We start from the raw sequence: 13,449 nt of genomic DNA, 5'->3' as shown, positions 1-13,449 counted from the left end.
ATGGTAGATTAAAACTGAAGAAATTGCAAAGAGGTAGGAAGTTAAGGAGATGGGATATGGATAAGTTGAAAGACCCAGAGGTTGTTGAGAGTTTCAGAGGGAGCATTAGGACTGAAACAGGAGAAAGGAATACAATAGAAGATGAATGGGTAGATTTGATAGATGAAATAGTGAAGAAAGCAGAAGATAAAGATAGGTAAATAGGCAAAGCCTAGTAGAAATCCTTGGATATCACAGAAGATATTGAATTTAATTGATGAAGAAGAAAATATAAAAATTCACCGAGTGAAGCAGGTGAAAGGGAATACAAATGTCTAAAAAATGAGAATGGCACACAACGCAAAATGGCTAATCAGGAAAGGCTGGATGACAAATGTGAGGATATGGAAACATATAAAATTACATTTATAGCTTTTGTAGATTAGGAGAATGCTGTTGACAATGTCAACTGAAATACACTCTGTGAAATTCTAAAGGGAGCATGGGTAGAATACAGGGAGCAAAAGGCTATATACATCTTGTACAGAAACGAGATGGCTATTATAAGAGTGTATAAGAGTGGAGGGGGCATGAAAAGAAAGCAGTGTTTGAAAAAGGAATGTGAAAAGATTGTAGCCTATGCCTAATGTTTTTCAGTCATTACATTGAGCAAGCAGTAAAGGAAACAAAAGAAAAATTTGGAGAAGGAATTAAAAGTTCAGAGAGAAGAAATAAAAATTTTGATGTTTGCCAATGACATTGTAATTCTGTAAGAGAGAGCAAAGGACTTGGAAGAACATTTGAATGGAGTAGACATCATCTTCAAAGGAAGATGTAAGATTAACATCAACGAAAGTAAAACAAGGGTAATGGAATGTAGTTTGATTAAATCCAAAGATGCTGAGGCAATTAGATTAGGAAACAAGACACCAACTGTAAGTAACACTGTTCATGTTTATGTCGCACTTCATTTGGCGTAGACCGGGACTGTGTCCTAGGCATGCCCGATGTTAACTCACTGGGCACGGCCCGTGCTGCCTGAGTTGTTGTTCTTGTTACGCCGGCAGAGGTCGCGTCCAAATTCTCGCGTGTCCTTGGGTGGATGGGACTCTACTTGCAGCAACTCCCATCCGTGACGCGCCGTGCCGATGTGCGATACCCCCGATCTTTCTGGTTGCTACTGCACTCCTCCTCCTTCGGGGGGTGAAGCCACTGTGATCCACTGCATCGGAAAGTGGAGCGTCGGGCAGGAGCGATGACCTCCACATCCATTGGAAGGCCGGAGTCGAGGGGATCTGCCAACCCTCGAGCCGGAACCTTCGAATACGGCTGGAAGTGACCCACACGAAGAGGCCCCCATCGTCCCACCACCGGAGCCCGGGACAGAATGGGTGACAAGCTGTTGAACTCCGGATCCTGTTCCACCTTCGGAGGGGCAACACCCAGTGGCGGGGACGTTGGGAAGGGAAGACCACCAGTGAACCAGCCTCCTGAGAAACAAGGCCTGCGAGGGGGGCCGGCTCTTGCTGGGGCATCGCTAATAATGGCGATGCTGGTGCTGGAGCTACTGGAGGCTGCCAAGGCTGAGAACCATTACAGTGTGGCAGAGTCAAGGCGGAGAAAGGTGGTAACGTCCCCTGAGAAACCAACACGGATGCCGGCAATGGAGAAGCCAGTGTCCAAGAGGTCGGAGGGTGGGTACCCACATGTGGACGTAGCTGATTTTGGTGACGACGTACCACCCGGTCCCCCACCTGTAAGGTATAGAACCAGCAGCCATTTCGGCACAGGACCACTGCCGGTATCCAACATGGATTTCGACCAAACCCATGTGCCCAGACCGACATACCCAGTAGAAAGCCAGGTACTCCGTTTTGCGGAGACTGGCGAGGACCAGGCCGGAGGAGGTGCAGCAGAGTCCTAGATTGGCGCCCATGGAGGAGCTCTGTGGGGCTGCGTTCTCCCATTGGTGTGGTTCAGTAGGCCGTCAGGAAAAACGTCAATGCCTCCTCAGCAGGAAATTCGTGAAGATACTTTTTCATCTGCGTCTTAAATGTGTGCACCAAACGCTCGGCTTCCCCATTCGATTGTGGATGGAAGGGGGGAGAGCAAACGTGCCGAATACCGAAACGCCTACAAAAATCCTGGAAGGTCTGCGAAATAAACTGTGGTCCATTATCCGAGACCAGGGTGATTGGCAGACCTTCCACAGAAAAGATTTTTGCTAGTGCCTGGATTGCAACTTCTAAAGTGGTTGAGGAGCAGCGAACCACATATGGGAATCGGGAATAAGCATCAATGACAATGAGCCAAAAGCCATTGAGAAATGGGCCCGCAAAATCGATGTGAACACGTTCCCATGCTTGGGGTGCTGGCGGCCATGAAGAGAAAGGTGCCCTGGGAGATGCCTGTTGGCTTGCACACTGGGAACAGGCAGCCACCAAGTGCTCAATTTTTCTGTCAATACCAGGCCAGTACACGTATCTGCGAGCCAAGGTTTTAGTACAGGAAACACCCCAGTGCCCTGCATGTAATAACATGAGGGACCTCCCTTTGTAAAATTGCAGGAACAACCACGGGAGGAGCTGTATCCTCGGTAGCCAGAAGGAGAACTCCTTCCAAGACCGAGAGGCGGTCTCGTAGAATAAAATAATTACGAAGAGGGTCCGAGGCCCGGCCTGGAGGGCGGGATGACCACCCCTGCTGAATGAGGCGAACTACTTGCCGGAGAACCGGGTCAGCTACCGTTTCCCTGGCGACTTGAGAACTAGTGATCGGGAAGCCATCAACCGCCTGGCGGGACGTCACATCCAAATGAAAACACATAATCTCCTCTCGATCAAACGTAGGATCCGGGCCCACCGGAAGATGGGAAAGAGCGTCAGTGTTGGCATGCTGTCTGGTAGGGCGAAAATGAATGTCATAATGGTACTTAGAGAGGAACAAGGCCCAGCGCTGTAGTCTGTGGGCCGCCCTATCCGGAATCTCAGAGGCGGGGCCAAATAACGATATTAACGGCTTATGGTCAGTGATTAACTGAACTTTGTGCCATACAAGAAAGGGTGAAACTTGGTAACAGTGTAGACAATGGCCAAAGCCTCTTTTTCCACCTGGGAGTAATGGGGCTACGCGGGACTAAGAGTTTTAGACGCAAACGCCAGGGGTTGCTCGGAACCATCTGCGTTGCAATGGGCCAGGACCGCCCCCACCCCATATTGCGAACCATCTGTAGCCAGGACCAATGGCTTATGGGGGTCAAAAGTAGCCAAACAAGACGCTGACATGAGGAGGCCCTTCAACGAGGTGAACACTCGCTCACATGCAGGCGACCAATCAAAAGGAACACCCTTGCGCAGAAGGCAGTACAGGGGGCGGGCTATGGTGGAAGCCCTGGGAATGAACCGGTGGTAATCGGCTATCTTGCCTAAAAAAGCTTGTAACTCTTTCAGCAAAGCAGGCTGAGGAAGGTCGACGATACCTTGGACCAAACTTCGTAGTGGCTGGTCGCCATGCCGAGAGATGGTGTAGCCCACATACTCAATGGACAGTTGGAAGAAGTTTGACTTACACAGGTTGCAACGCAAGCCCACAGACCTGAATTTGAGAAAGAGGGTGCGAAGGTTGTGGAAGTGTTCCTTCGCGCTGCGGCCTGTGACAATTATGTCATTCAGGTAATTAATACAATGAGGGATTGTCGACGTGACGTGCTCAAGATAACGCTGGAATATCGCCGGGGCACTGGATATTCCGAAGGCCAACCGCTGGTATTGGTAAAGGCCAAATGGGGTGTTGACGACTGCCAGCCATTTGGAGTCCTCATCAAGTGGTATCTGATGATAAGCCTCCAAAAGTTCAATTTTCAAAAAATATTGGCCTCCCGCCACGGTGGAGAACAATTCATCAGCACGAGGCAAAGGATAGGTGTCCACCACCAATTTGGAATTAATGGTGGCCTTGAAATCGCCACAAAGACGTAATTTACCCGAGGAGTTCCTTACAATAACGAGGGGCGAGGCCCACTCAATAGAAGAAATGGGAAGAACGACCCCTTGGACTGTCAGCCTGTCTAGCTCTTCCTTTACCTTAGGGCGGAGAGCCAAGGGGATCTGCTGCGCGTGTAGAAAACGCAGGCAAGCCGATGCCTTCAACGTTAAGTGAGCCTCAAAATCTGAAACGCGCCCCAGGACCTCCTCTAAGATATCTGGAAAGTCTGAAATCAAAGATTCCAATGATTGATAGGGAACGTCTTTGGAAACCAACTGAATGGTGTCAGCGATAGAAAAACCGAAAGCTATAAAGGCATCCAGGCCAAAACAGTTAGCGGAGCTCGCATCACTGACAACAATAAAAGTAATAGGCCGAGTGACTGATTTGTTAGTCACGTCGGTAGTGAATTGACCCAGTAGGGGAATGAACTGTTTACCATAACCGTGTAGACACCGGTAAACTGGCGCCAACGGGGGCGATCCAAGGTCGGAATAAGTTTGTGCATTTAACAACGAAACTGCCACACCCGTATCTACTTGCAGTTGTAACCGGCGCGACCGAACCGACACCTCGATAAAGAGTTTGCGTGCCGATGCGTCGGGAGCCTGGCCCGATGAAACTTCCTGAATGTCAACGTCCGTGTCTTCTGTATCTGCTTCCTTCAATTCTTTTGAGGCTGAGTGGCAAACTTTAGCAATGTGACCTTTTTTATTACATTTGCGACAAACGGCCCAACACTGGGGCACTCTGACCGATTGTGATGTATATAGCATGATGCACAGGACGGCAACAGGGGCCGGCGGCCGGAATTCTGTTTACGCGCCGTGCGGGAGCGGCCGTAATGGCTGGCTTGTACGGCTCGCACGTCGTCCACCCCGGACACAGTGGACGCAGAGGCGCCGCCCTGAACTGCCGCGACATCACACCACGCTTCCAGCTGTTGACATGCAGCGTGAGAGACTTCATACGATTGAGCAATGGACAGGACTTCCTCAAGGGAAGGATCTTCTAACTGCGACTAACTTGCGACTAAGACTGTGCAGGGTAGCGGCCCACGCCCGGTAAGACTGATGGGGCTATTTCTTGCATTGATAGAACTCTACCCTAGCCGCCACAACATGCGTGCGGCGGCAATAATATGAAGACAGCAATGAACACAATGCATCAAAAGACAAGGACGAGGGAGATATCCAAGACAAGAAGAGAGCACGACATACCTCCACATCGGCAACATGAAACGCCTGGAAATGCTGCTGAAGGCGATGTTCATATGTGTCCCAATCCTTCACCGTCTCGTCATACAGGGGAAAGGGAGGAGGGAACGGTGCTGGAGCAGACTGCATGGAAAGCAACGCCGGAAGCACTTGTTTCATAGTGGTCGTGAGCTCCGTCTGCTGCTCAACCAAAACCCGCACGGAATCCTCCATGCCGTGGAGAAGATACGAAACCGGAACGACAATGCAACACGCGAAAGAATGACCCTACTCGTCGCCAATTGTGTAGTAACTCTGTTCACATTTATGTCGCACTTCACTTAGCGTAGACCGGGACTGTGTCCTAGGCATGCCTGATGTTAACTCACTGGGCCGGCCCGTGCTGCCTGAGTTGTTGTTCTTGTTACGCCGGCAGAGGTTGCGTCCGAATTCTCGCGTGCCCCCTGGTGGATGGCACTATACTTGCGGCAACTACTGTCTGTGATGTGCCGTGCCGATGTGTGACGCCCATGATCTTTCTGGTGGCTACTGCACCAACAATAGTAGGTAAGTTTTGCTATTTGGACAGTAAAGTAACTGAAGATGGCAGAAGTAGAGAGGATATAAAATGCAGACTCGCAATCGCAAGAAAAGCATTTCTGAAGAAGAGAAATTTGTTAACATCGAATATACATTTAAGTGTTAGAAAGTGTTTCCTGAAGGATGTGTCTTGAATGTAGCTTGTATGGAAGTGAAATGTGGTGCTACAGAAGAATGCTGAAGATTCAGTGGGTACACGAGGTGCTACTCAAAATATTTGAAAAGTTCATTGTAAAAATCAGAAAATTATACTTATGTCACAGTGTCCTCCGTCATCTTCAAAGTAGTCAGCTTGGGCATGTAGACAACAATTCCAGTGTTGTTCCCATTTTTGGAAACACTGCTGGAAATTCACAAGTTGAAAGGTATTCAGGACCCATTGCGATTCCACTTGGATGTCTTTAGTCAGATCAGAATGTCACCCTTTCAATGTAATTTTCGTCTTTGGGAACAGATAAAAATCACATGGGGCTAGGTCTGGTGAGTATGGATGGTGGGGGACCGTTGCCATGTGGTTTTTGGCCAACGAGCAAAGTGTGCATGAGTGCATTGTCATGGTGCACCAACCATTTATTCTTTTCCTGCAACTCTGGCCATTTGCACTGAACATTTTCCCTCATTTACCTTGAAACCTTACAATAAAACTGCCCATTGACAATCTGACCAGATGGAACAAGCTCCTTATGCATTATTCCCCAGTGCCGAATAAAATGATCAGCATTGACTTTATGTTGCTGTGAACTTGTTGAGCTTTCTTCTGCCTTGGAGAAGATGGCATTTTCTGTTTTGATTTTAGCTGATTTGTTTCAGGGCCAAAACCATAGACCCAAGATTCATCACCTGTTATGACTCTGTATAAGAACTGCAGACACTGTCGAACTCTTTGTCGCAGCTCAGTGCATGCCTGAATCCTGAGGTTTCATTAGTTCAAGCTGAGAAAGTGAGGGACAGACTTCGCTGCAATTTCTCTTGTGTTCAGTTCATCGACTAGAATTTGTTGACATGTACCATATGACAGCCCAAGTCTGTTACAAAAATAGTGAATTGTCTGCTTTTAATTTTCATGGATCATGTCTAGCACTTTCATGATTACTTCCAGTGTTGTGCATGTTGATGATCAACCAGCAATTTTGTCATCTTCCGCCATTTCTTGGCCTTCCTTGAAGGGCTTGAACCAATCAAATGTTCATGCTTGACTCAGTGCACTCTGACCAAATGCCTCTGTCAGTACGCGATTGGTTCCGCTTGCACTTTTCTTCAATTTGAAACTGAATTTGATGCAAATCCATTGCTCCTTCATGTTATCCATGTGTAGCACCTTGTACCATGTGACCAGTGAGGAAGTGCTGAGTAGAATTTTAAGAAGAAAAGAAATTTAAGGCATAACTTGACTAAAAGAAGGGATTGGTTGATAGGACACAGTCTGAGACACCAAGGGATCACCAGTCTAGTATTGGAGGGAAGTATGGGGAGTAAAACTTGTAGAGAGTGGCTAAGAGATGAATAAGGTATGCATGTTTAAGAGGAAGTATGTTGCAGTATACATGTGCAGATGAAGAGTCCTGCACAGGATAGAAAGGCATGGAGAGCTTCATCAAACCAGTCTTTGTACTGAAGACGACAACAACAACAAGAATAATAATAAAAATAAAAATAATAGTAATTTAATATCTGGTCTAGTAGTCTTTTCAAAACTGACTGACTTCAGTTACTTCTTGATTCCGTAATTCCTTGTTTCTGAACTGTCATACTTGTGTCCATACAACATATGAAAGCAGGGCTAGTACCAAGATCTTCAGGAGACAGTTTTGGATGAGAGATTGTAATATTTTAGCTTTCACTTTTATGTTATTGCATTTCAGTACCAGTAAGACTGAGTGACTGAACAGATGATTGTAATCTGTTGACTGATTTTTATATAGATCCAAAATTGTTTATGGTTTTAAAAATTCTACAGATATCATTTTGCTTTCATATTCATTGAACATTTCTTGCATAACTTTCTTTACTTTCACTTCAACTATGTTCACTTTATGTTTGTCAATGTGGCTTCATCTTCTTTTTATCTGTGTTGAAGCTTTTGCTGATTTGTGGAAACATCCTAAAATTGCCATTGAATTGTTGTTGAACCTCGAAGTTGCGTGCTATATTGATGACGTATATTTATCTTGAATGTGTCCTCTAATACTTTTGAGTACGTTCCATAGACTATCCACATTTCCCTCCCTTGAGGTGAAACAAATCGGGATGAAGTGACAGCCATTCAGCAATGAGTGCTTGGAAGTTTGTCCAGTAAGAGAATATGTTTGGATGTGCTTAGCAGTGCAGTCTTGTCCAACTAAGCTGCTGCTGAATTATGCTGTAGTTGCTGTAAATCACTTTACTTGTTGCCATGTGCTAGACCACACTGGAGTCACCATGAACAGGTACACGAACAACAAGCAAGCTGACATTCACATTGCTTATGAGCAGTAGGATGCAGTGCTGCAAGATGATGGCATACAGAACATTCATCAGACAGAAGGCTACCAGCAGCCACTATCTATAGCTTTTGAAAAATGCATGACACAGGGTTGTATTGTATTCATTTGTTATTACTACTGGTTTTGGTCATAAACTATCATCTTGGTATTTGTAGCAATGAAATGAAAGAGACCAACTAGAGAAACAACAAAAGACACAGATTGTCATATAAATAATAAAACGTACAATGATACTTAATGAAACAATGAACACTACTATTCACATGTCACACAAATTGAGACATGGAAACAAATTCCCTGGAATTTTCAGTACAATTGTGCACATCTGACAAAGCGAAAATTCATAAATATAAAGCTGAGGTCCACTCAATAGCAACAGAGTAACTGAATGTATGTAGTCAAAATGTAAGCAGCTCAGATGCCAAGATGATCATTTATGACCGAAACCAGTATAATAAATCAAAAAGAGGCAGCTCTGTGTCATGCATTTTCAGAATATATTACTGCTGTTGATAACTGCCTGAAGATTTTTTTTTTTTAAGCTCCTGTAGGGTCATGGATTATTGCTTGAGTAAAACGGGCATATTTGCACCCAGAAAGACCAATATAGGACAACAAAGCACAGTGAGGATGCCAAAAATTGATGAATAGGTACTCCAACATTTAGGAACAAAGCCTTCAATAAGCATCAGAGTGACAGCTCATCAACTCATTATCACTTATTGGCTTGTTTGGAATGTTGCAAAGGCAAACAGTTTACATCCTTACCATGTGGAAAAGATTCAAGCTTTGACAGTCAAAGGTTATTCCTCGGTGTTAAGGCAGCATTAGTGTCCAAATAATGAGAATTTTCCCTACTTCATCCTGTGTACTGTTTAGGCTATTCGTACTAGGGAAGCAGTATTTAATGTCCACAACTCACAAGTGGGCACATCAAAATCCCCATTACATTCAACAACAAGATCACAAGGAAAGATTTATGGTATATGTCTGGTCAGGAATTGTCAATGACAACTTAATTAGACCTTCCAGTCTACCCCCTCAATTAAATGGGCACAGTTGTTTACAGTTTTGACAAGTGGAATTGATCATACTGTTAGAAGGCATTTGTCTCCACATATGCCAAAACATGTTGTTCCAAGCGGATGGTGCTCTGCCGCATTCCACTCTGGGATTCAGTTGATATTTGAATAATGTGTTCAAGTGCAGATGGGTTGAGTGCAGTGGTCCTTGAGACTGGCCTTCTAGGTCGACCAGTGTAACACCTTTGGACAACTTTGTGTTGGGTTATGCAAGACCGCATCTACCAGGCACCAACCAACACCCATGCAAAGCTGGTTGCTAGAATGTTTAAGTTCATGACAACCATTTGCAACATGGCAGGAGTTATCGAATGGGGTGTGGAAGTCATTTTTCTGATGGTGTCAAATTTGTAGCAGTCTTGAAGGTAGGAGTTTCAAGCATTTATTGTGAGAAATGTGATATGAGAAAGAAAAGAGTATTTAAAATTTAAATTGTTTACTATTTCACCACTGTCTTAGTTCACACTTACTGATATGCTGTCCTTGTCAAACTAATAGCTTATTCATGCTGTTTGCAGATTTCCGAAAATTAAAACATGTGGCCTTTAGATTCTATTATAAATAACATTACACCATATGGTACTACTGCCTTGATGCAATACTCTTTCTACAGTACAGCTTATTATCTGAACAAATTAATTACATTTAGGTGTCTTTTAACATAGTTGATTTAGTAGTTAAGCCTTACCCAGTAAACATCACAGAAAATTTGTCTCTATGTAGCTAATGATGGATAAGGATTTACAGTTTGCCTAGACTGTCTGTTCAGCTGAAACCATATCTTCATCTAATTTAATGAGTAATCACATTTATAGCATAAAAAGTGTTAGCTGGGTCAATTAAATAAATGCACATGCTTCAGGGTGCTTGTCACTGATTGCCTGCCGTTGTATGAACATGGCTCCACATTGATGCTTTTCCGATCTATGGTTATCCAGAAATTGTTGCCCAATTCAACCTCCCGTATCCTGCTTTGAACTTATTCTCAGAGTTTTTTTCTCCACCGCATGTCTATGAGGGAGAGTGTGTTAGAAACTGTGTAATTATACTTTTGTTTATAGTGACAGTAGGCTGTTTGATCCTGCATCAGAGGTACTGGCGACGCTATGCACGTTACTTGTCCTTGGTCCAAGATATTAATACGTCAGAGCCCAGACATTCAGGAAGTATGTCTTGCAGTGTACTCCCAGGAATAAATAATTGTATGAAAGACACAACAGAACCCGAAGGACCATGCAGTAGCAGCCCAAGAGGTAAGTAGTTACAACAAATATCCAGTGTGTTATGCTTTCTGCCAAATTTAGTGATTAAAACTATGAGTTACGAGATAAGGTTCATAGTTACCAAATGCAGAAATTGCATAACTGGAGCAATGGAAACAGTTATTTCAGAGTTAGTTCTTGTACTTAGACGCACTGAGAAAATCAGTGAGACTGAAGATATATGAATATAGCAGTCATCTGCCACATCATGTTTTCATGATTTTTAAGTAATTAGATGTTTTGGAGGAAGTATATGGTGTGATTTTAATGGAGTCTTCCACTACTGTGTAGTAGAACAATTTCATACCTGCCTGTCACATTTCTAATATTTTCTATTGTTGTATAGAATATATTTTAATAGCTTGTTTCTCTCTCTGGATATCTTAGCCACTACAAGCTCACAGATTATGGACATAGAAAATTTGGATGAGAATGGTGTTCGTACATGCCCATCACAATTCAGCTGCCCTTCAGATACTCGAGCTCGGTGTCAGCAACGTCTGGAAGATTATTATTTAGAGCAAGATGACATTGAGGATAACGATTACCAGGTCCTCAGACACGTTGTGCTTATCATTCTGCTTGTCTCCTCAATGTTCACTGTAAGTACAGTATAATGTAATGTGAAAGCAAATTTCATGGTTACTATGTAGGGTTTTGCCTTAAACATGTGTTCTGGTATAGTTATCAGCAGCTTAAGGCTACTGAATAATCATACTATATGGAAACTATTATTGTCGCAGATGTTTGTCATTTATATGCAGATAACCTTAGAGGATTGTTGCCTAGGACTTTGATGTAGCTAAGAGAATTGGGGGTACTTTTATATTTTAATCTGAAAAATATCACCGAGAGTTTAAATGATGATATTGCTGAGACTCTTAGTTTATATGTATCATGTTCCTTCTAGTGCTGATTGCCTTTTCTATTTTGCAGTAGTTTAAGTTTTGATATGTATTTGTTTAGATTCAGTGAAACTTTGCGCAGATTTTACAGGTTTAATCTCATTGTATTGAGCAACAAGGAGAACTGTCAGTAACATCCCCAGGTACAGGAGTCACTTTACATAAAGTTTCAGTTTGATGACATTAATCATTAATTAATTAAAATCAAGAAGATGGCAGTTAATGAGACTCAGCCATTCCTCTTTTGAACGTGGTTACTTCAGCACTAGCAGATTGGTAGTGTGCAGACTTGGCCAGTGTCTGGTTTTTAGAAACTGAGCTACTAAAAATGAGAGTGCATGTTGCATCGCTCTCACTTTGTGCCTGCACTTGGAAGAGCTAAAACTCACATCATCATCAGCAGCAGCAGCAATGATTAAACGAGTTTTGGTTTGTGCCATTTCCTTTTGTTTAGTTAGCTCTTAACATTGGCATCCATAAAGCAAAGTTCTTAACATACTGCATATACTGCACTCAACTTTTAATTGCACAATAAACTCGATACCTGCATTTAAAATAAAAAGTCATAAACTGGGAAATGAATAAGTTCACCAGGAGTTAACGGCAAGCAAATAATGAGAAGAAAACCTATCGTTGTCCAGGTTTGAGCATAAGCAGGAATAGCCTGAACAGTAAGCCAAACAGTACAAAGATTTGTATGGTTTGTTATAAAGAGTACACAGAGAGATAACAATGGAACACTAGTGTAGGTGAAGACTGTAGTGGCTGGGCACTGGTGACCGTGCAGTTGAGCATCCCACAAACCAATAATCATCATCATCGTCATCATATCATCATCATCATCATCATCATCATCATTAACTGTAGTGACTTACAGCAGGTTGCTGCCGGCCTTTCATCAACTCCAGCGATCGGGTCGTGTTATTATGTTGCTACAGATCTTATGCTTGATGGTTAGCAGCATCCTTCCTGGAAGTCATAGTAGCTAAACAGACCAATAATGTATTTTCCATACTGACATTTGGCAAAGCTATTAATCTCCCCCCCCCCCCCCCCCCTTGAATCAGTCCACAACACCAAAAATGCTACAGCTGTTGCAGGGGGGATGTCTCTGCTGGTATTGCTGTGTGGCGCAGATACAGTGCTGGTAGGAACTGGTTGACTGTCTTACTGCTTTGAACCATTCTTTGAAAGGGAAAGGTGGTGAAGATGCTGGTGGTGCTAGCTGATCTATTTTTATTGGTATGGACTTTGTCTCGGATTGGAATGTTGGGAGAGCCAGCCAGAAGTCTTTTATGAGTGGTTGCTGCTTGTCTTGGGGCCATAATTGAAATGTCAGTTGTGGTGGTCCTTGGAATGAACTCTGGGACCCAAATGACACGAGTGTATCTGATATGTGTATGGATGCAATTGGCATCGGGACACTGTCACCTTCACCAACTGTCAGCTGCGAAAAGGATGGATCCTCAGAGCAATCCTGGTGTAGCCCAAAAGTATGTGCTCACACTGTAGTGCTATCCTGGAGTGGTATGGCATTGTCCTTTCACTTACTTAGCCAATGGGAACAGCAAACAGAGGAGTGTCTGACAAGGGCAGCTGTGAAGCAGCTTTGCCAGACTGCAGCTGTTGGTGGGTAATGAGCTGCTTGTTGCTAGAAAACTATTAAAAGCTCTTCTTTAAGCACCGGTTGCTCTGGCTGAGCAGTTCTAGGCGCTTCAGTCTGGAACCACGCTGCTGCTGCTGCAGTCATGGCATGGATGTGTGTGATGTCCTTAGGTTGGTTAGGTTTAAGTAGTATTAAGTCTAGGGGACTGATGACCTCAGATGGTAAGTCCCATAGTGCTCAGAGCCATTTCAACAATCTTCTTTAAGCATTTGAGTTTTAAAAGTCCTGAAACAGCTCCTAATAGTGCCATTGGATACTGGGTGGAGTTGGGCTGTCATTAGGAATTTGATGC

At 43.9% G+C, this 13,449-nt stretch overlaps 1 protein-coding gene across 4 annotated transcripts in view; it reads left to right on the top strand.

The window, feature by feature from the left end:
• The window catches only part of LOC126299012 (integral membrane protein GPR155), a 157,391-nt gene that overhangs the window by 124,000 nt on the left and 19,942 nt on the right, over positions 1 to 13,449 (top strand). For all 4 annotated transcript variants that reach the window (XM_049990648.1, XM_049990645.1, XM_049990647.1 and 1 more), the window contains exons 11-12: positions 10,386 to 10,577; positions 10,974 to 11,188. In XM_049990648.1, coding sequence (XP_049846605.1) covers positions 10,386 to 10,577; positions 10,974 to 11,188 — 407 coding nt within the window. The remainder of the gene's footprint in view (positions 1 to 10,385; positions 10,578 to 10,973; positions 11,189 to 13,449) is intronic.

Source organism: Schistocerca gregaria, chromosome X, assembly GCF_023897955.1.
Source record: "Schistocerca gregaria isolate iqSchGreg1 chromosome X, iqSchGreg1.2, whole genome shotgun sequence".
In the NCBI taxonomy this organism is placed as follows: domain Eukaryota; kingdom Metazoa; phylum Arthropoda; class Insecta; order Orthoptera; family Acrididae; genus Schistocerca; species Schistocerca gregaria.
This window is presented reverse-complemented; position numbering and strand designations above follow the sequence as displayed.